Source organism: Sinocyclocheilus anshuiensis, unplaced genomic scaffold, assembly GCF_001515605.1.
Source record: "Sinocyclocheilus anshuiensis isolate Anshui unplaced genomic scaffold, SAMN03320099.WGS_v1.1 scaffold676, whole genome shotgun sequence".
Taxonomy (NCBI): domain Eukaryota; kingdom Metazoa; phylum Chordata; class Actinopteri; order Cypriniformes; family Cyprinidae; genus Sinocyclocheilus; species Sinocyclocheilus anshuiensis.
The window spans coordinates 1,311,672-1,333,933 of NW_015558579.1; the positions used below are offsets into that span (position 1 = coordinate 1,311,672).

At 37.6% G+C, this 22,262-nt stretch overlaps 1 protein-coding gene across 7 annotated transcripts in view; it reads right to left on the bottom strand.

The window, feature by feature from the left end:
* dnmt3ab (DNA (cytosine-5-)-methyltransferase 3 alpha b) overlaps window positions 1–22,262 on the bottom strand; it is a 60,519-nt gene that overhangs the window by 6,184 nt on the left and 32,073 nt on the right. For 5 of the 7 annotated variants that reach the window (XM_016475462.1, XM_016475460.1, XM_016475461.1 and 2 more), the window contains exons 7-16: window positions 11,651–12,004; window positions 10,089–10,247; window positions 9,424–9,531; window positions 9,149–9,305; window positions 6,850–6,999; window positions 5,283–5,327; window positions 5,103–5,182; window positions 3,124–3,236; window positions 2,843–3,026; window positions 1,004–1,088 (exon numbers count right to left, since the gene is read on the bottom strand). In XM_016475462.1, coding sequence (XP_016330948.1) covers window positions 1,004–1,088; window positions 2,843–3,026; window positions 3,124–3,236; window positions 5,103–5,182; window positions 5,283–5,327; window positions 6,850–6,999; window positions 9,149–9,305; window positions 9,424–9,531; window positions 10,089–10,247; window positions 11,651–12,004 — 1,435 coding nt within the window. The remainder of the gene's footprint in view (window positions 1–1,003; window positions 1,089–2,842; window positions 3,027–3,123; window positions 3,237–5,102; window positions 5,183–5,282; window positions 5,328–6,849; window positions 7,000–9,148; window positions 9,306–9,423; window positions 9,532–10,088; window positions 10,248–11,650; window positions 12,005–22,262) is intronic. The other 2 variants (XM_016475463.1, XM_016475467.1) reach the window with 1 other exon arrangement.

The following is a 22,262-nucleotide window of genomic DNA, read 5'->3' on the forward strand; positions in this document are numbered from 1 at the left end:
GACGGGACGTGACGCGATAAAAAGCGATCTTTTCCATGTAGTTTTTGTCCTAACCACCCGCAACAGCGACACGTGACAATAAGCGACATGGGATTCTATTTTAGGAACGGTTTTTATTTTCTGCAACGTCGCGGCAGGAACAACATACAAAATATGACAGTGATAATCTCAGGTAGTCTAATGATTATGTGCTTTATTCAATGTTAAAAGTGTCTAATGTGAGTTTCAATATTATTTTGCATTATCTTTATAGCCATAGTGAAAGCAACAATAGATATTTTACCTCAGATCTTGAAAATAAATTAAAGCAAACTTGTACGTTAAAACTGTGAACTCGCTGCGAACCAACACGTGTATTCCATAACAAAGATATCAGTCACTCACTCACTCACTCACTCAAAACTCTTCAGTACATTCACATTTGAATCATCTATTTTCCGTGTCCACTTTTCTTTTCTACACACTCTCCATGTTTTTGCTGTCAGATTGTATCTACACTGGACGTGACAAAGCATTGCAAATCATTTGAACGTTGTGTCAGTACGTTATAAGTCAGCAGTTTACTGTTGGGGATTTGTCGTGTCGCGCCGCATCCAAGACAGCATCACTGATTATAACAAGTTCTTGTATTTTATTGCGTCGTGCCGCACCGCTCGAGTCCAGTGTAGACACGATGTAAGTTAATGTAGCTTTCTGATGCTGTGTTTGGATTTTCATACCACATTATTTGAAATTAGCGCGGGCCAAACTTTTTTCTCTCACGGGCCGGATGTGGCCCGCGGGCCGCCTATTGAGGAACCCTGGTCTAGAGGGTCAAAACTGCGAATGCAGTTAATCCCCACTGTAAAAATCAAACATTAGAACGTGAGCGGTACAGCAGTGTCGACGAGCAGCCAGTATAACAGTTAAGCTAAGTGCACTTTAAAAGCCAGGATGAGTGTAAGGTGATCAGCACTATTTTCTGCTGAGAGGATGACAGGAAGGGCGGACATTCTTCACTAACCTGTTGCGATCCCATCAAAAAGTGACAGGACGCGAATGGCTTTTCTGTTCTCTGCCAAAACCGGAGGGTAAAGCCTCGGTGGTTCCTGAAAGAGAAGAAAGGAGGAGTAAAAAAAGGAGGGTGGATGAGAGACAGACAAGACGAACAGAGAGAGAGAGGCCTTTAAAACACACTGCTCTGGTAATGAAAGAGCACCTGTCTGTACATATTGTCTGTAACTAACAAAGAGGCCTTTACGTTAAACCAGTCCAGTAACAAGGGGTTATTGTTGAGCGCCTGTACAATAAACGTAGTATCACAGGCCAGTTTCATTAACCATTTTCTTGTGATTAAGTGTGGATGCTTATCTGTGGTCTTTGTTAAACGTCTTAGTATTCAATAACGCTAACAATAGCAAACACTCGCTAACCTGTACTGTAATCCATTTAAAGAGTGGAGTGTGTAAGCTAAAACTCTATGATGTTAAGAAGTGTACTCAATGCACAAAGCACAGTGACTGTAACACTCTCTGGCTGCTCTTCAGCACACTGGCCGTTAGCCAAGCTGCTCTTTCACATGGTCTGGAAAGCAAATGGTTTAGGAGTCATATAATTACATAATAAAACTCTCAAATCATTCACATTTGTACTGTAAACCACACCAGTTTTGATTAAAATGCTCACAGCTGTTCAAACAATGCAGTATTTATGGCTGTGAAATGGAAATAAGAAAACAAAATACATATTTATTAGGGTTGGTAATCTTTAGACATATTGTGGCGCTTCAAAATGATTTCACAATGTGATTCCAAAATGATCTCTATTAACCCTATGGTTACTGTTAAAAGTTTCCACAACTTTTCCATTACTTTCCATTTCAGTCAGTCCTGATTACTGGATAGAACTTTTTATAGAGATTGCACTCAAAGAGTAATTTATTGCCACTGTCATTTCTAGAGCTGCATATGAACATAAAAATTTATATTTACTTCATATTTCCATGACTTTTCCAGGCCTGGGAATTACAAATTGAACATTTCCTGATATTGCCAGACTTTCCATGAGAATTCTGACTGTTGTTCACTCAGACAAGCTTCAGAATGTCCCACAGGAAGGAAGTGAAGATTTGAACAGTGTATTTTAGACTAAAGTGCTTATGAAGCTGTAAAAATTAATTGTACAGTACAGTTCAAAAAATTTGGGGTCTGTACAATTTTTGTATTTTTTTTAAGAAACTAATACTTCTATTCAGCAATAAAGCATTAAATGAATCAAAAGTGACAGTAAAGACATCTATAATGTTACAAAAGATTTCTAGTAACAACTGTTTTCAACATTGATAATAATAAATGTTTCTTGAACACCAAATCAACATTTTAGAATGATTTCTGATGGATCATGTGACACTGATGTCTGGAGTAATGATGCTGAAAATCCAGCTTTGCCTTTAGAGGAATAAATTACACTTGAAAATATATTAAAACAGAAAATAATCTGTAATCATATTTCACAATATTACAGTTTTTCCATGTATTTTTGATTAAGTAAATGCAGCTTTGGTGAGCGTAAGAGACTTCTTTTAAAAACATACAATACATTTTATTAACCCAAAACTTTTGAATGGTAATGTATATTATTCATACACAGGCTGGAATCAAGTGTGACATTGGAAAAGGACTTTGTTTTGTCTTTAAAGAATCATTCAGTTGCACATTATGTGATTAAAAATGATGTAGATTCAAGGCTAATGCTTAACACAGTGAACCGGAGAGCTTGTCTGATAATATAATGGAGAGTAACAGTTGCTAAGGTAGGATTGGTCAGTGGTGATTAAGGTGGGGCTTTTTAAGGTGCCACTTACAAAGTCCTGATCGTGATTGTTGGCAAAGAAGTGCTGCAGTCTGCAAGGCCAATCCGCTCTGCGCTCCAGCAGGCCGTATTGAGCCTTCGGCCCACACATATAGCAGTTCCACGGATCTTCTTTAATAGCTGCCTGCGCCGCGCCGGGCCCCACCAACAGATCCACACACTCCACACAGAAACACCTGCAGGAGAACAAAGATATAATGGAGGAATCAATGCAGGATTGAGGTAGAAAATGGAAATAATACATCATAGCTCACTGCCGACAGTCTGTCTCACCTGCAACAGTTATTGTTTCCACACATGAGCACTTCTCTCCCTCCACAGCAGATAGTACAATAGGACTGGTAGCCATCGTCATCGTATTGATACGCACATTCTAGGAAGCAGTTCTATAAAAGGACAAACACTTCAAATATTAATTCATTCGTATCAAGGAATACTGGGCATATGTGGTTGACAAATGAAAAACACTTGCCATTACAAAAGAGTTCAAGATTAGAGGAGCAAGTTTGGTGGTAGTTTAGCATTTATATTTGATTGTGTTTCATTTTTTAAAACATAAATATATACAATATATTAGCAAGCAGGGTAAAGTCAATCCATTAAAATATTTTAATCTCATTTAATTTCTAGTGCTGTCAAACAATTAATCGCGATTAATCGCATCCAAAATAAAAGTTTTTGTTTACATAATATATGCATGTGTACTGTGTATATTTATTATGTACATATAAATACACACACATGCATTTATATATTTAAGAAAAATATGTAACGTTTATATATTGAATATATTTATATAAGATATAAATTATATGAATATAAATATATACATGTAAATACATGTAAATATTTTCCAAAATATATGCTTTATGTGTGTGTATTTATATATACATAATAAGTATACACAATACACACACATTGTGTAAACAAAAACGTTTATTTTGGATGTGATAAATCGTTTGACAGCACTATTAATTTCATAATTAAATGCTATGGATGGAGCAATAAGAATTCTGTCCAGTATTAAAATGATAAACGTTAAATGGTTGATATTAAAAAGTGTTCACTAAATAAATAAAACAAATCAATTGTTATTGTTTCAGTGGAAAATCGGCTTTAGTAATCACATTATAATGCACAGTATGAGAAATAAAAATAAATCAAAATGAATGTCCACAATTAAGCGTACACTATATGATCAATTATTTTAAAAATAAATAAAAATATAACTTGATATTTGATATGCTTCCAATATACTTAGCATCCATACTTTATGCAATTAGTTCCAGTAAAACTATTTATTTCAATATAATTACATGAATTAACTTTGAGAGCAAGATATGTAGAATATATATTTAAAGATGGCATTACAATTATCATACTCTAACTTTAGCATATTCCACTGCAGGAACTTTCCCCAGGAACTAGGGACTTTGCGGCGGTACTCGGTCTGTTTCCACCGCAGGAACCAGGATCTAAATAAAATTCCGTGTAAAAATGTGCCCCTCAGAAAGTCCCTGCTCTGCCCTGCCCTGGTAGTCATTTTTCAAAGGTCCGGAACTTTCGGTGGCGGGACTTGGGCGCTGAACATGCTGATTGGTTGAGTTCATGCAGCATTGTATTTCAACCACCATATATTCGCATATATTTTTTTAAATATTACTGTTATTGTGTCATGAAATGTAGATTTAACAGTATTTCAGGTGAGAATGTAGTTGTTTTAAACTCAAATCTGTGGTTTTCGGCTTTAGTAATCACATTATAATGCACAGTATGAGAAATAAAAATAAATCAAAATGAATGTCCACAATTAAGCGTACACTATATGATCAATTATTTTAAAAATAAATAAAAATATAACTTGATATTTGATATGCTTCCAATATACTTAGCATCCATACTTTATGCAATTAGTTCCAGTAAAACTATTTATTTCAATATAATTACATGAATTAACTTTGAGAGCAAGATATGTAGAATATATATTTAAAGATGGCATTACAATTATCATACTCTAACTTTAGCATAACTTACAGCCAACATCTTTTTGATTGACTCCATTTGTCTCGGTACTTTTTTTAATGAATGTTTTGCAATGCAAATGATCATGTACAGCATACAGTATGTAACAATTGTTTTCAAGTCACAGACAAAAAAATCTGCCAATAATGCGAATGGACATGATAAAATTACAATCAGGCATATAAAGCAGCCCTCAAGGAAGTAGGAAGCAGGAATTTCCTGGCTTTTACCTTACAGCTTTGGCACATTCCTCCAATGAAGAGTGGGTGCTCCAGGGAAACATTAAGGCTGCCACAGGAGATGCAGATGTCTGGAAGTGTTCAAAGTGAGAGAGAGATTTTAGCAGAGGCTCTAACACTGACAGACAGCCTGTTATGAAACACATCTCAATCTGTATGTGTAACACATACCTTCAATGTTTCTACATTTCTGACGAACTTCGTATACAAGCCTCTCTGAAAAACAACATTTATAAATGTTACATTTAAAAACTGGAAAACCTCCCAGTGTTTCACACATTTGGCCTAATTCAACTTGACATCTTGTTGAATGGAAATTTCAGTGGTTTGCATTTACATCACCTCGACAATTAAATTATTTAATAGTCAAAACACTGCCATAGAATAGCATGCCATAATTTTTATTAACTGATATAATGCTGCTAATTGTAGTGGTACTACATATTAAATATATTACATGTCAGAAATAATTGATGATGGACAGCTGAATAATTGAAAATCTTCAGTGATGAACTGGATTAAAAATTAATGCAAGGTTTGGAGTCAATTATTCCAGTTGCCACACTGACAATTGTACATACTAGTTCATCATACTAGTTGACATTAGTTCAAAAGTGTCACCAAAACAGCAGTTATTAGATTTGCTTCTTTGTCATTTTTTTTGGATGTTTTGCAGTGGTATAGTGAAACATTAAATTCAAATAAATGTATCTAAATGTTCAATTTCAATTTGCATAATGCCTTTTGCAATACACATTGTACCAAAGCAGCAACAGTGCTATAGTTAAAAAAAGAATACACTACCGTTTACAGATTTCATTTTTTTTTAAAGAAATTAATACTTTTAAAAGTGACAGTAAAGACATTTATAATATTACAAAAAAAATTATATTTAAAAAAATTTTCTTCTTTTGAACTTTCTATTTATCAAAGAATCCTGGAAAAAAAAAAACGTATCACGGTTTCCACAAAAACATTAAGCAGCACAACTGATGTTTCTTCAATTCAGCTTTACAATCACAGAAATAAATTACATTTTAAAATATATTTAAATGGAAAACGGCTCATTTAAATTGTAACAGTATTTCACAATATTACTCTTTTTGAACAGTACAAACTATTGAACGGTAGTGCATGTTATATTATGTATACTATAATTTAAATATTTTTAATGAGATTTTTATTGCACCACTTTTTAATTGTTTTCATTAAATATTAAGCAGGTGTTATAACTAAGGTGAAATATAAAGCCATTTGTAACTACCAAAACTGTTGCAAGTGAAGTGAAACTCTTGGCTCTACATGTAACCCACAAAGGAGATGGTGCAAGACTGCTCCAGTTTTCCTCTGTTTGAGTGTTTAATAAAGCTCCCTGCTGATTTAACAGCTCGTCTCTTTATTACTACGGTTAGGTTTTCCTGCCCTAAAACATGGGAAGTAATTTTGAAATCTTTAGCATGTATTATAACAACAACAACTGAACAACACGTAGGTGAAAGTGCCATTTTAAAGCTATGTTTGAACACATTTCACGTCACATTTCATTGCCACAATTCAATACAAAACACGTCTCTTTAAACTTGTAGGATTAGACGAGACCCCTGTCATAGTTCCAGACACACCCTCTTGTGTTTACTCTGCTGGCTGAGTAGATGAGAGCGCTAATCCTGATTTAGCATGTGCGGGTGTGTGTTTACACAGGTGTGTGTGACCTGGTTCAGTGAGAGTATCCGCTCACCTCGAGTCCGCTCGTCGATGATGTCTTTGACCTTGGGTTTCTCTGTGGCTGTGCTCTTGCGGGGCTTTTTTGCTGGTGTGGGTGTGTAGGCCGCCGCCTCTGGCTCCACCCACATCTCTGGATATACTTCCTTGTAGGGGTTACGTTCCTCTGAAAAAGGCACAATGGTACGTATAGCTATTGGTTAATGGATAATGCGGTGTGTCTCTGTAAACGTCCGGCAGTCAGGATCGTTTTGATTTAACCAGTAACAGAGCTTAATTCCTGGCAGGCTGGCATGTGTACAAGCTTAATGGATCAACATCTAGTAAGCATCTACAAGAGATCTTAAAAGACAAAATTCTCCAAAATCTCTGAACCGAGGAACTGTCCATCAGAAATCTCACCGGTTTGCACATTTCTGGTTAACAACAACAAAAAACTGAATTTAAACCTTTACCTTAAAGTCAGCATGAACTCACTAGCATGGAAAAACTTGGAAATAACGGAAAGAAATTACCCAAAAATCAAAAGTGATTAACAAAACGTGAAATTTTGAAGAATCTGCATGCATATCTTTTCCATACAATGACAGTTCATTAAAAGAAAAGGATAATTAACATGGTCCTTATGACTTGTTCGCTATATTCCAAATCGTCTTGAGCCACATGGGCTTTGTGGGAAAACCAGACAGAAATGTAATTCATTAATCACTGAAACCTTGCCCTCCAATGAGCTGTCGACACAAGAATTGGTGCAACCCATACAATTGAGTCATGGAGTTGTGAACAAATGTGACCCTGGACCACAAAACCAATCTTAAAGGCACAATATGTAAGATTTTTTTATTAAAATATCCAAAAACCACTAGAACAGTGTTATATATTTTGCTGACTTGTGTACTTACATTATCCCAAATGTTTCGAAGAATGTTTAAATCCAGAGAAATAAGCAATTTTAACTAGTGTCACGGAGCGTGTCCATAGTGTCACCTGCCAATGACGTCATAACCCCTCGATTTCTGGTTTTGTTTTGTAGAAAACATGGAAACACCAAAGACGCTTTAATATGTTGTTCGTTTTAATAGACCGGTGACGACCGCACAGAGTAGCATTATAACAGACCTTTCAAATGTATCTAGTATGATAAAACAGCGCTGCTTTTTTTCCCCACATACGCATGACCGGAAGGAGTGGAAGCGGTCGACTGTGGCATAATAAAAGCTCCGCTGCTTTCGAGCCGTGTGTAGGCGATTTTCTCAATATTTAGATTTTTTTGCACCCTCAGATTCCAGATTTTCAAATAGTTGTATCTCGGCCAAATATTGTCCCATCCTAACAAAATACATCATTATGTATCATCATTACATTCAACTCGCCTGAATCAGTGATTCGGTCACAGTGGTTTTTAAGTTAACAGCTCACTAGAGGGGAAGTTATAATGGATTCAATTTTATTCTGATTCTCACGCAAAGCTATATTAATGAATTCAGAAGATGCGTCACATGAATCATATGGACCACTTTTATGGTGCTTTTTGTGTTTGTTTGTTTGTTGTTTTTTGGAGCTTAAAGGGACAGTTCACCCAAAAATGAAAATTCTGTTATTAATTACTCACCCTCTTGTTGCTCCAAACCCGTAAGACCTTTGCTCATCTCGGGAACACAAATTAAGATATTTTTATGAAATCCAAGAGCTTTCTAACCCTCCATAGTTAGCAACTGTACTACTACGTTCAAGGCCCAGAAAGGTATTAAGGACATCGTTAAAAATAGTCCATGTGACATCAGTGGTTCATCTTTAATTAGAATACATTTTGTGTGCAAAATAAAATAAAATAACTTTATTCAACATTTCTTCTCTTCCATGTCAGTCTTCGACACGCATTCACAAGAGTACCATGCATGCGTGTGGTGCTGCTGATGCAGGAGTCGGCATTCTGACGTAGCTTCATAACATTAAGCTTGAAACGTTGATGTCACATGGACTATTTTAACGATGTCCTTACTACCTTGGAACAACATGAGGGTAATTAATGAAAGAGTAATTAATCACAGAATTTTCATTTCTGGGTGAACTAACCCTTTAACAAATTAAGTCATTATAGACTGTCGTTCTAACAGAGTTGCATGAAAACCCCATAAGTTTGTGTTCCACTGAAAAAGAAGCAAAAGTCTCTGCGTTCTACTAAAAAAATAGCAGCACATGAAATTGAGTAAATGACAGAATATTAATTTCTGGGTGAACTATCCCTTTCAACAAGCTTGACATTTTCCTTAGCCAAACAAGAAGATATCAATATGAAACAACAGCAGTCTTACCTTCAGGCGGCTCTAGACCTTTAGGTCCTGTGGGTTGAAATCCCGTCATGGCCCATTCAATCATCTGTTTGTTTTGCATGTCTACTGACTTAGAAGTGTCAGTGTCGTCACTCTCCGGGCATATGAGGAAGGTTTTGCCTGCTCTAGTGCTGGCTACCTGCAAAGCACACCATTCAAACATTTTCTTTAGAGAGATTTTTGCTTGGAATATAACAATAAACTAGAGAAGATCTGATTTGTTCAATCCTCGATTTGTACCACAAACAAATTCCTACCTGTAGCACTTCAAAGATGGCTTTCTTGTACATTGGTTGTTTATTGTAGGTTGGCTGGTGAAAGGCGTTGTGGAAGGAACTTAAAGGCAACAGTTTCTCAACACAGACCTACCGGGAAAAAAATGAAACAAAACATTTAGAGGGATGTTCCGGGTTACAATACAACCTCTATCGACAACAATGGTAGCATGCTGTTGAGTACCAGAGAAAATTATGACTTGTCCCTTACTGTCAACAAATTCTGTTATGAAAGTTTAAGGGATAGTTCACCCAAAAATGAAAATTTTGTCATTATTTACTCACCCTTATGTTGTTTCAAACCTGTATGAATTTCTTTCTTCTGCTGAATACAAAAGAAGATATTTTCTATCAAATAGCTGCTTGTAGCCATTGACTTCCAAAGTATTTTTTTCCTACTATGGAATGTAATAGCTACCAGCAACTGTTTGGCTACCAACATTCTTTAAAATATCTTCCTTTGTGTTGAACAGCGGAAGGAAACTCATACAGGCTTGGAACAACTTGAAGGTAAGTAAATGATGGCATAATTTTCATGTTTGGTTGAACTATCCCTTTAAATTGCATTGTTTCCTGAAAATTAAAGTCATTAATTTAAGATTTAACTTGTTTTACACCATGTGCTGTAAGAGTGAATACAAACTCACCACAGAAAACTTGCCGTCACCGAACCACATGACCCATCTAGTGCCCTCAGCCGCCCGGCTGCGTCCAGTCATTAACCAGGATACAATCCGGCCGGGCCACCAGGAGAATCCTCGTAACTTTCCCCACACAAGCTCACCGATGCTGAAACCTCTACCATCCTGCAATATACAAACACAGGATTATCTTTATTATAATTATAATGATCTTTAATTATTTTTACTGTCTTGACTTTCAGCCTGTATGGTAACTCTGTGGCGATTGCTATAAATGGAAGGTTTTCCTACACAAATTTCACAGTGGTTTCGAGTTGGTCACATAGATTCGCCGAGATGACCAACAGCAAGCTACTTGGTTTGAAAGTGTCTTCTATGTGAGCTGTGCTTCATCCCTATACTACTGACAATAGACAGTGGACCTATTTTGCCCACATAATTTTACAGAAGCTTCACTAATGACCGCACCTTAAAGGTATAGTTCACCCAAAAATGTAAATTCTATCATTAATTACTCACCCTCATGTCGTTCCAAACCTGTAAGACCTTCATTCATCTTCTGAACACAAATTAAGATATTTTTGATGAAATCCGAGAGCTTTCTGACCCTGGAGAATACTTTTTGTGTGCAAAGAAAACAAAAATAACAGCTTTATTCAACAATTTCTTCTTATCCCTGTCAGTTTTTGACACGTGTTCACGAGAGTACCACGACGCATACATGTGGTGTTGCTGACACAGGAGCCAGCGTTGTAGAATCCTGTAGAATGTAGAATCCTGATGCACTGCACCTTGTTTGCAAGCAGAGGAATGCACACGCATGTGTCGTGGTACTCTCATGAACGCACATCGAAGTCTGACACGGAGGAGAAGAAATTGTTGAATAAAGTTGTTATTTTTGTTTTCTTTGCAAACAAAAAGTATTCTCGTAGCTTCATAACATTACGGTTGAACCACTGATGTCACATGGACTATTTTAACGATGTCCTTACCACCTTTTTGGGCCTTGAACGTGTCAGTTCCCTTGCTGTCTATGCAGGGTCAGAAAGCTCTCGGATGTCATCAAAAATATCTTAATTTGTGTTCCGAAGATGAACGAAGGTCTTACGGGTTTGGAACAAGGGTGAGTAATTAATGACAGAATTTTCATTTTTGGGTGAACTATCCCTTTAAGGCAAAGAGCTGTACTACATTAGTTTTAGTATAGTTTCAAATTACTCCCAGATTTCATATGAAACAAACCCTCCAGCAGAAGACAGGCCTCACTGTTTAAACCTGGATTTCGAATCTGGTTAGCTGGATAACTTACAAGATAACATTGCATAATCCTGGGATTTCTCTGAGAATAATTATCCTATCAGCAAGCAGGTGTCAAATGTTGGAAATTTTACTTTGATAACAAAAGTAAATTTGAAAAAGGGAAAATCCCACATTTATCCCAAAACTTATCCGGCTAACCAAATAAGCCACAACTGCAGAACCAACCACCCAAACTACAGAATGTAAGTACACAATATTTCTAAATTATCAAACCCAAGTCACCAAGATCTCAAGGAAGTTACTCGTACCTCGTACTCCGACTCTGTGTCAGTGGACTTGGGTGAGGTCTTGTCTCCGTCCCCTATAGACACGGGCTCTGGGGTGGTGGCAACAGTTGGAGAGGCTGGGTCCGTAGGCTGCTGTTGCTGTTGGAATGGTGGAGGTTGTTGCTGGGGAGAAGGCTGGGATTTGAGGTTGGTCTGAGGTTGAGCTTGAGGCTGTGGCGGTTGCTGCTGCGTTGGTGGCGTCGGTGGAGGAAAGGGTAGTGGGACGGTGATTATGGAGCTGTCTTTTTGAGGCTCCGACTCTACCTCGCCATGGTCTTCCATTGAGTTCATCACAGACACCAGTTTTGCCTTCTTCTCTGCCTGCAACGTAGGGAACAGCGGGACAGGAAGAGGAGGAGGTAAAGCACATGGAACAGCAGTGGCTTTCCTGAGAATAGCACAGTTCAGCACTTGAGTAATGGTGACTACTCGGTTTGATTATAGCACTTTAATCCCACGTGCCAACACAAATATCCCCATCCTTTTGATAAAGCACAAGTGCCGCCCCTTTGAGTGTGATAAGTGGCAGAAACCTGTGAAAACAGTCCCCTTTTCATTGCGGTGAAAGCTGTGTGCGATCACTTCGTAACAATGAGAGCTCCCCCCGTGGCTGAGATGGATGCGTGCTGGAGAGTTCAGCGAGTTTGTCCAACCTGACTCTAAGCTTTTAGGTCAAAAACAGAGGACACGAGCCAAGCCATGACTTAAGCAGCTCACAGCAAATCCCTAACAGCTGCACCTCTCTCGTCCTCTCGTTCTCGCTCACTCGCACGTGAACCTCTTTCACAGCTGTACTTTCTCTGCTGCTGGGGTCCATCTCCGTCTCCAATTTCACTCACACACACGTGAACCTGGCAGAGTCGCCAGTGTGTGTGTGTGTGTGTGTGTGTGTCTGTGTACGAAGAAAACGGTTGGATCCATCCCCAGAAAGCTCTCCTTATGTCTCTCTTTAGCTCACTCCCTCCATTATAGTGGCTATACATTCATATAAGCCAGCAAAGGGGGGAGAGAAGCTCTGGAGCCAAGAGCTCATGAGTGTGCATGAATAGACAGGATGAGTGTGGAGTAGAAACATGTGGCCTCAAATCAAGAGGCCCCACTGTAGTTTATAAATATCTGTATAGCTTCACTGGCTGCTTCGATGAGCTGGGCCATATGTGCCAGGCTGTTTGTCTTTGACAGCGGTTGACTGTGGAAAGAGTATTTAAGTGTATGCAAGTGGTTTTGTGCATATGTGCATCTATTTATCTCTGCAGTACTAGGCGGTGTGATGGTATATACCAGTAGTTCTCAACTGAGCCTAAATAAACTTCCAAGGGAGCTGCATAATGTCTAATTTTTAAATATGTATAGTGTCTTTTGTAATCCATGTCATTTCAAAACCAACAAGCAAAGCATGTTTTGTAACTTAGCAATATTTCTCAGGTTGAAGAATACTGTTCTAAAAACTCTGGAAATGTGGTTTTCAAAGGACAAATTGCAATCAAGTGTAACACTCAGGTCCTTAAGTGTATAAGATGATACAACAATTCATTTATCTAGGCACAAATTGCATTTGAGCAGCAATATTTCAATGAATATAAGCTGTTTGTCAGAATTTAACAGAAGGAAATTGCTGTCAACTGTACCACCTCTTCAGTGTGCTTACTTCAACTTGGAAAACTGGGGTATGTGGTATAGAGGAAATATAAAGCTGCATCATTAACATACCAACAAAAGCTAATTCCAAGTTTCCTGATGTTTCCACTAGAATGTTTTATTTGTCTTATTAATAAAAATACCTGATTCAACTCATCAGCTCATTAGTGTGTTAAATAGGGAGACATCTAAACATTCTGGGACCAGGAAAACTACAGAGGACATAATACAGAGCCTTGGGGGACTCCATATTGTACTTAACTAGATATTCATTAGATTAAAGTAGTAGCAACCAAAGTGGCAACAGCTTTTAAAAAGTAAAACTTTGTCTGATCAAAGTTGTTGTTTTTTTTTACAAAGTTACAAAAAATATCTGTAACAAATTCAGCATCCAATTTTTTTTCCTTTGTAAAATATTAATTTTTTGTTTAATTTAAAGAAACGATGCTCTAAAGTTTAAAATCATTAAGTACTATTAATTATTTGCATGTATTTTTGTCTTCATTTCAGCGGATTTACAAGAGGAATTATCACAGCCTGCGCAGAGACTCCTTTGAATATTGAATTTGACAATGGGGGAGTCACAAATGTTGAGACCCACTGTTACATACAATGAAATGGTAGTAACACTGAGACGTTGCTACACCGTTTATACCATATCAGATATATTTATGTGGAAAATAGTTTTACACTGTTTTCATTCACTTGTTATGATTTTTTTGTAATTAATGCAATACTTTTCACAACAAAAGTATTTAAAGTCTTTGTAAAGCGATATTAAAATATGTGTTCTGAGTTTGTCACACAACAGAAAAATGTGTTATTAACCACCCAGCTAAATTTGAATGATAAAAAAAACCGCCAAGTAAATAAAATAGGTTATAAAAATCTTGGAAAAATAAGCAGGACTCTCTGCTCTCAAATGCTGGGGGCGTGTCTGCTGTCGGCACTGAAACCACACCCACTCGCGGGAAAGCGGCCATCTCTCTCAACTGTCAAATACCGCTACAACCTGAATGGATGCTACTGATGCTACCTCTAGTAGCTTAATTGGATTTATACATCCATACATGTTTGAGCCTCCAGAGCCAGAATCCAATTCAGCTACCCGAGAATCAACCTCATCCCACTCGGTCTGCAACAGAATGGTATTTTTTTTTTCTTCTGACGCTAATACGCAGTAGTTATTATAGTGTTAGGGGCGGTGATAGTGTTTCCATTGCGTCATCGAGCCACCGTTTTAGCCCCGCCCAAAAAATCCTGAACACAGAATTGGTGAAAAACTGTTTAACGGTTTAACTCCACGATTCAGTACTACATACTTCAGAGTCTTTGTAATGTGTTTCTGCAATACACTTCTAACATTTATAATGTGTTTAGAAACAATTCTCAGAATTCTCTTTACACTGACTTTAAATCACTACATTTAATACTAGACATCACATCACTGTTATTCAATATATAAAGCATTTTTTGTTGAATTTCTATAAAAAATAACTACATTATGATGTCCGCTGTCACCAAAATGTACAATTACTTATACCATATATAAGATTTTCTGTCATACACCAGTGGCTTGAGTTATCATTAATGTAATCTTAGTCCAATCATTTCAAGCCAAGCATATAAACAGGATTAAATCAGAATATAATTGAAATCTGAAACCCTTATCTAAAGAAAATATTATCTTGAGCTACCCACGACTAATTCCAACTCACATGCTTGCGGCTCTGTTCGCTCTAAATGTACACAATTTACATTCCACACAACAAGCCGAACTCACCCTATGTGATTGATGAAGAGTAAAAATGCCTGCTTTTGATATAAAACCCACACATAACTTCTGACTAGCTTGAAAAAAAACCTTAAGTTGTCAAAGCTATCATAGATACTACAGGATTGTCAAAACCGATCATAAATAATGACAGAGGCAGCCAATACTGCAGGCAACTATTGTGTATCAAATTATACAGTGACAGGGAGAGAAGAATGTCGACTCATGAAGGAGGAAAGGGTTATTTCTACATAAAAATGAAGAAATCAGTAGAAAACTGACTCCACAAAAACTGGTGGAGGAGAGGAAAGCACTGCGGCTATAAGTGGAGATTTGCTTCTGGACGTGTTTTTTTCCCCCCCAGCTGTAAATGCCCCTCTTCGGGGGCCTCACTGTAGCGAGTCTGGCTCTTGAAATTGAGGGAGGGTTTCAGGAGTACAGTACTTTACAGTCTTTAGGGCCTTTCGCACCGCAGGAACCTTTTCATAGTACCAGAACTAATTGTGGAACTACCCACTTTTTGCCGTTTTCGCACCGCCGGAACTGGGTGCTTTTTTAGTACCTGACTGCCTTTTTCGAGAACCAAATTAGCTCCTACTCTGGAGACCCCGCCCTCACCCGAACGCCGTGTAAACATACTGTAAACATTGTGTCAACTTATTTCGCAAGTATGGACAACAGCGATATATGGACGGACGCTGAAGTGCATGCACTTGTATAAAATGTAGCACTGCCAGTTGTCGTTGGAGATTCTTAGTCCTCCTTCCCGTTCTTTCAATCGCTTTACGTAGCCTATACGTCGACATTTCATGTCCATTATTGTGAAACCCGCGAGACAACAAAAACACCGCTCCGATCACAGCGTCCTCCATCCTCCTGTTGTTAACGTTGTTCTTTGTTTCCGTTGTTGAACGCCGCACACAAATGACGTCACTGTGTGTCGACCGTCTTACGTACACTGTCTGTGCGAATGCAACCCTTTAAATGGTACTGGGAAATAGTTCGCGCAAAATCGTCCCAGTACTTTAGTACTGTACATTTAGTTCTGGAACTAAAGCGGTGCGAAAGGCCCTTTTGTCAGCCACAAACACAAGGCCCAGCTCAGGAATAAGAAGATATATAAGCTGTGTCATCCACAACAGAGAGCTTAAAATAACCAGATAACCAGCGTATTTATAAAAGTCCAAAGAAAAAAATACAACAACAAACAGCAACAAGTACAGCAAGCTGTACTGTTGGAATCAATTTGAATAAATGCTGAATAAATGCATTTATAAAGATAAAGATTATTAAAAAGCATGAAAAGTTGAAAGTTACCCATTTATTGGCCTAGTTTGCTACATGGCTGTCCAAAAGATAAAAAGCAAATTTAAAATACTAAAAACACAGATCTTGAGATGTATTTAGAGAAAATGTTTCTGAAACTAGTACTAGTCTTACATTTCTAACTAACAAAGAATATCCTCCAGCCACTGAAGTAATGACATGTAAATCTCAGCATAAGCACTAAGAAAACTTACTTTTAAGCCACTATGGGACTAAAAATGTGGATGTACTGTAATGGTATCTATAATGCAGTACTTTCACTTAAGCCAAAAATTGCCACATAGAATAATACAGAAGCTTACAGAACTAAGTGATAAACTAACCTCTTCAGTTAAAGCTCTTCAACACAGTACACATAAATCCAATACTGAAAGGTAAGAAGTAACCTTGTGAGAGAATGTTTTTTAAGCTCTATGTTAAAGCTGGTGTGCTGTATTATAGGACAGCATAGCCTTTAGGAGCGCTACCTATATCTGAAAGGAAACACCCATGGCCTTAAGCTGCTCTCCACATTACAATGATCAACCAAGCCTCTTTTCCAAGAAAAGCTCCTCTGGCAAATTCTTTTTTCCAACCTTATTGTAATTTTTTATATACCATGACGATTCGATTCAATTCCATGATCAGCTACTGCACATGGATGCCTGCAGGCCTATTATTTTGCATGTTAGGCCTTTGAATGTGTTGCTGTTCATATGACATAGGGATGAAAAAACAGCATTACTAAAAAAAACTATATACTTTTATGATTTATGATCATAAGGACAGCCTGGGGCAAATGTAAGAGACTTTCGGGCCAGCTAATGGAAGTTTAATTTGCACTCAGACCAATGCCACATTGTTACTATGTCATACATTTGTTTTGTCACACTTTTATGCCTGACAAATTTCAATATTTGGCTTCTGTGATAAACTGAGGATTGTAGTTGCTAATTGTGATCATTTAAATATGCCAACAAGCTAACATTAATGATAGAATGATAGCCTTGGAAGCATTAGTTTGGGTTGAAAATTACAAACAAATCAGTATTATGACACAGCGCATGCTATACAACATAGCTTTTTAGGGAAGAAAGAAACATAATAAATATTGCTTAATATTAATATTTCAATAAATTATCAAATACAATTATAAAAAATAAATTACAAAATTATAAAAATTTATAAATTATAAAAATGTTAGCAAAAATGATAATATAGGCCTGTAAGTATAAATGTATTTATTTAAAAAAGGAATAGTTCTCCCCAAAATGAACATTTTCTTAAAAGTTTATCTCATTACAACCGATTTGGAGAAATTTAGCATTACATTTGATTACCAATGGATCCTCTGCAGTGAATGTGTGCTGTCAGAATGAAGCTGTTGTTATTCAAACAGCTAACAAAACCCTCATAATAATCCACAAGTAATCCACATGACTCCAGTCCATCAATGAACAACTTGTGAAGTGAAAAGCTTCACACAAAAAAATGTAAACCGTCGCTTCTGGCCAAAATACCAGTCCATAATCCACAATAATGCTTCCTCCAGTCAAAAAGTCCATCCCCTGATGTCCTTTCACATCAAAATCCACCTACATATTTGTTTACATAACTGTTTTGGACTGTTTTCACTTGTAAACAGTGTGTGATCTGTGCATATTTCTCTCCTGATTCAGAAAAAAAAACAAAAAACATTTTCACTGAAGGAAGCGTTATTATGGATTACATGTGTTTTAGCCAGAAGCAATGTTTTGAAGTTAAACAAGCCTTTATGATGGAATTGTTTACTACAAACATGTAGCTTTTCACTTCATAAGATGTTAACTGATGTTATTGTGATGTTTTTATCAGCTGTTTGGACTCTCATTCTGACGGCACCCATTCACTGCAGAGGATTCATTGGTGAGCAAGTGATGTAATGCTAAAGTGATGTAATGATAAATTTCTCCAAATCTGTTCCGATACAGAAACAAACTCATCTACATCTCGGATGGCTTGAGGGTGAGTACATTTTCAGCAGATTTTTATTTTGGGGTGAGCTATTGTACCATAGCAATTATACAAAGTTATAAAACAATATATTAATATTATTTTTAATTTAATAAAATTCTATATTTCTATTCATTTATTTATTTTAACTGTAAAAAGCCAAACTTGTTGAACACAGCTGACGGACAGTCAGTCTGCAGCGCATAAAAAACATCATGAACGGTTTCCAAACAAACAATGTTTAATAAATACTGTTCCCTTAAACTTTTTTGAACAATACGAGGAAACAGTGTGATTTAATTCAAATGCCGGCAGCACAGCAGTGCACACTGAAATTCCAACAGGCAGGGGTTGAATGGCTATCACCACTGTGTGACAATCGCATTTATTTTGATGTGACTTTGTGAGAGACCGAACAAAGGCTGTTAACTTTTTAGCCTCCCAAGTCCAAAGAATAGAGGATGCATTTAGTTTGCGATTGTTCTGGGTCCATTAAAGACTCAGTAATTAGTAGTGCAGCAGAGGTCAGGCATGCTAAATGAGCCTTAGTCTAAGTGCCTTAATGTTAAAGTTTTTTAAAGCCTTCTCTTTATTTGTTCACCTCAAGCTGCGCAAAAATATTTTAGTCTAAAATCTGTTATTTCCTTAAATTGCGAATGAATCTTCAAAAGCTGAAGTGCAAAAGTCTGCCTGCTTCAGTCTGTGCAGCCTTGACTCAGAGTACGAGCGAGCGCTGGCAGTGCACTAATCACACGCGCTTCCCGGGTTCACTCGGTTCATTCATATTTGCATATCCTTAAAAAGACACGCACCACATTTCCGTTTCAACACAAGCGACAACCGCTGCCAGTTTTACGTGTTTGCGGTACCGACAGACTGAAAAAGCTTATTATCTTTGTTTTCAAGCTCAAAAGCAAAACTTTCCTTTTAAACTAAGCCTAAAAGCATTAGTTTGAGCTAAAACATGCTACGTCTCTACAACCCTAATGTATAAATAATCACAAAATGCACACTATTAGATCAAGGCACACTTAAAAGCCTAGTATAAACTTTCAAACGTTAACAAAGCCAAAGATATGCCCTATGCAAAACATCCTGCAGAGGCAGTAAAACAGGAAATACATTCAGCTCTCTGCTATCCCCCTGTGATTGCATACAGGCTAGAAAAAAAAAAATTTTAAGCAAAGAATTTTGTCTTGTACTTGCAATGTTTTAAGCCCGGTCCGGCACTCTGGTTTTAAAGAGATGGGTTTCCTTTAAGCTACCCGGGGCAGATGGTCCGTAACAAGTCTCCTGGAAATACCTGAAGTCAGCATATTCCTCCTCCAGCAAGTCTACTCAGACATGCACACTGTCCCCTGCGCTATCAACAACAAACAAGCCAGCCGACCTACCCATACACGCCTGCACTCGGCACTTTAAATCCAACGTGTGAGTCTCTTTTTTTCTTGGGGTCAGGTGGTTCCCAACAGGAATTCTGGTTGGCTAGAGAGGACTTGCAGAATGTTGGCGGCTGTCCAGGAGGCTGTCTTGCAAGCAGCCTTGGAAATTCGCTGTAAACCTCATCTTCACCCTTATATCTATAGTAAGGAGTTCATTTCCACTGCAGAGAGAGTAGTGAGGGGAAAGGGGGAGGAGTGAAGTGAGCGGGATGGGGGTGGGAAAGAGGAATCTACTGTAGCGTTGGGCACTTATCAAAAAAAAAAGAGACATGGATCCCCTTCGCTCACAGAAAGTGAAAGCAGGCTGGGTTTTATTTCCCCCCTTAGGGCCACCCCTTCAATGCTAACAAAGCTCTGCTGACCGTATGCAGCTCAGGCCTCGTAGCTAGATGAAGGAAACATGTCAAGGCCCCTTTCTATAGAGTTTCCTGCTGCATTGTGTCCGGTCTGGAGCTGCTTCGAGAAAACATGACTGCACAGACCTTCGGAGAGCAAACAGAGAAATGACATGTTACGATCTGCGCTCTTCCACAATGTGCCTATTCAGAGAAGAAAAAAAAATTCCCAGGCTCCCGATGGAGGATTCCTGCTGTCCGCGTGAAGAATGCGAAACGCCCATTTCTCTGGAATTTTACGACGTCCACTCACGAGACAACTGTGTGTCAGGCTAATTTGGCCGTATTTCTGGGATCCCTGACACTTTTATGGCTTATCCTCAAACACAGTGTGGCAAGGGCTGGAGAAAAAAAATATGGGGGCGGGGGGAGCTTGATGTTCATTGGTCGGCTCCCTTTGGTTACCGAGGAAAAAGAACGTTATGTAACAGAGCAGTTCTCACCATGCAACACAGTAGGAAAACTGTGAACCACCTGTACCTGCGATGATTATTAGAGATTCACTATAGCAATGGATGTTAAAGGGATAGTTCACCCAAAAATGAAAATTCTGTCATTAATTACAAACCAGACCTTCGCTCATCTTTGGAACACAAATTAAGATGTTTTTGATGAAATCCGAGAGTTTTCTGACACTGCATAGACAGCAACAGAACTACCACGTTTAAGGCCCAGAAAGGTATTAAGGATATCGTTAAAATAGTCCATGTGACATCAGCGGTTCAAAAGTAATTTTATGAAGCCATGCGAATACTTTTTGTGCGCGAAGAAAACAAAAATAACTTTATTCAACAATTTCTGGTCGAGTTGGTCTTCGATGTGCGTTCACAAGAGTACCACAACGTCTATGCAGGGTCTGACAGCTCTCGGATTTCTTCAAAAATGTGTCAATTTGTGTTCCGAAGATTAATTAAGGTCTTAAGGGTTTGGAACGACATGAAGTTAAGTAATTAATGACAGAATTTTTATCTTTGGGTGCACTATTCCTTTAAGAGAGCTAAATTAATTATCTACATCAGTGTTTCCCAGCCTTTTTTGTATCCCATCAAACCGATCAGTAAAGGCTCATTCACACTGACTCATTCAACTATAATGTTTTAATAATTTTAGGGATGCACGATATTGGATTTTTGCCGATATCCGATATGCCGATATTTTTCAACTCATTTTGGCCGGTACCGATACCGATACTGATATATTTCCTTTTGTTTGGAAACAACACCAAGTCTCTCCTGTGCAGAAATTATAAGCAAAATATTTTTAATTTTGGTTAGTTTTTAACAAGAACTTATTTGTTAGAATTAAATAAACAATAATGAAGGTTTTTTTGACAGTACATTGAAGCTTTGAAAATAACTATAAATAAACTATATATCAATCGCTGCATTTTTTTCCCAGAAAGATGTAGTTAACCCTAACATTTTATTTTAAGATTTAACATTTGTAGATGGTCTAACGCAAAAGAGTTGTAAAAATTCTGAAAATCTTTAAGCTTATGATTTGTTTAAAAAATAAAACATATTACACATTAATGAATAAATCAGTATATATAAAATTATTTAATTTACAAGTGTCATGTTTGTGATTTTTTTCATGTAAGCTATAGCTTCTGACCTTTAAATCAAAACATACTCATTATTTTATGACGTCAGTTACTGCTTTATTTAATCAGAAACATAGTCTAAATGTTATTTGTGTAGGCTATTTTACTTTGAATTTAATTAGAAGTAGGCCAACAGCGCCCCCTACAGCTTAAAACTCCTTACAGAGCGGGCGTTAGGACCCGGGGGAGGCTGTCACTGCTGCCACCGCACGTGCTATTACTGTTTACACGATCACACACCGAACACGTCATTCTGTACGTGCTTTCACAGATTAAATGCAGCGATCCAAACAGTGAATCTAATCATCATTCAGACAAAATTTTGCTTCAGGAATGAGCCACACTGCTGACGTGATCTAATCGCTAGCACACCCTGAGCACATGTGAGTTCATGTATTCCTCTTATCGGCAAGATATATCGGCATAATTTTTCATACAGGGCCGA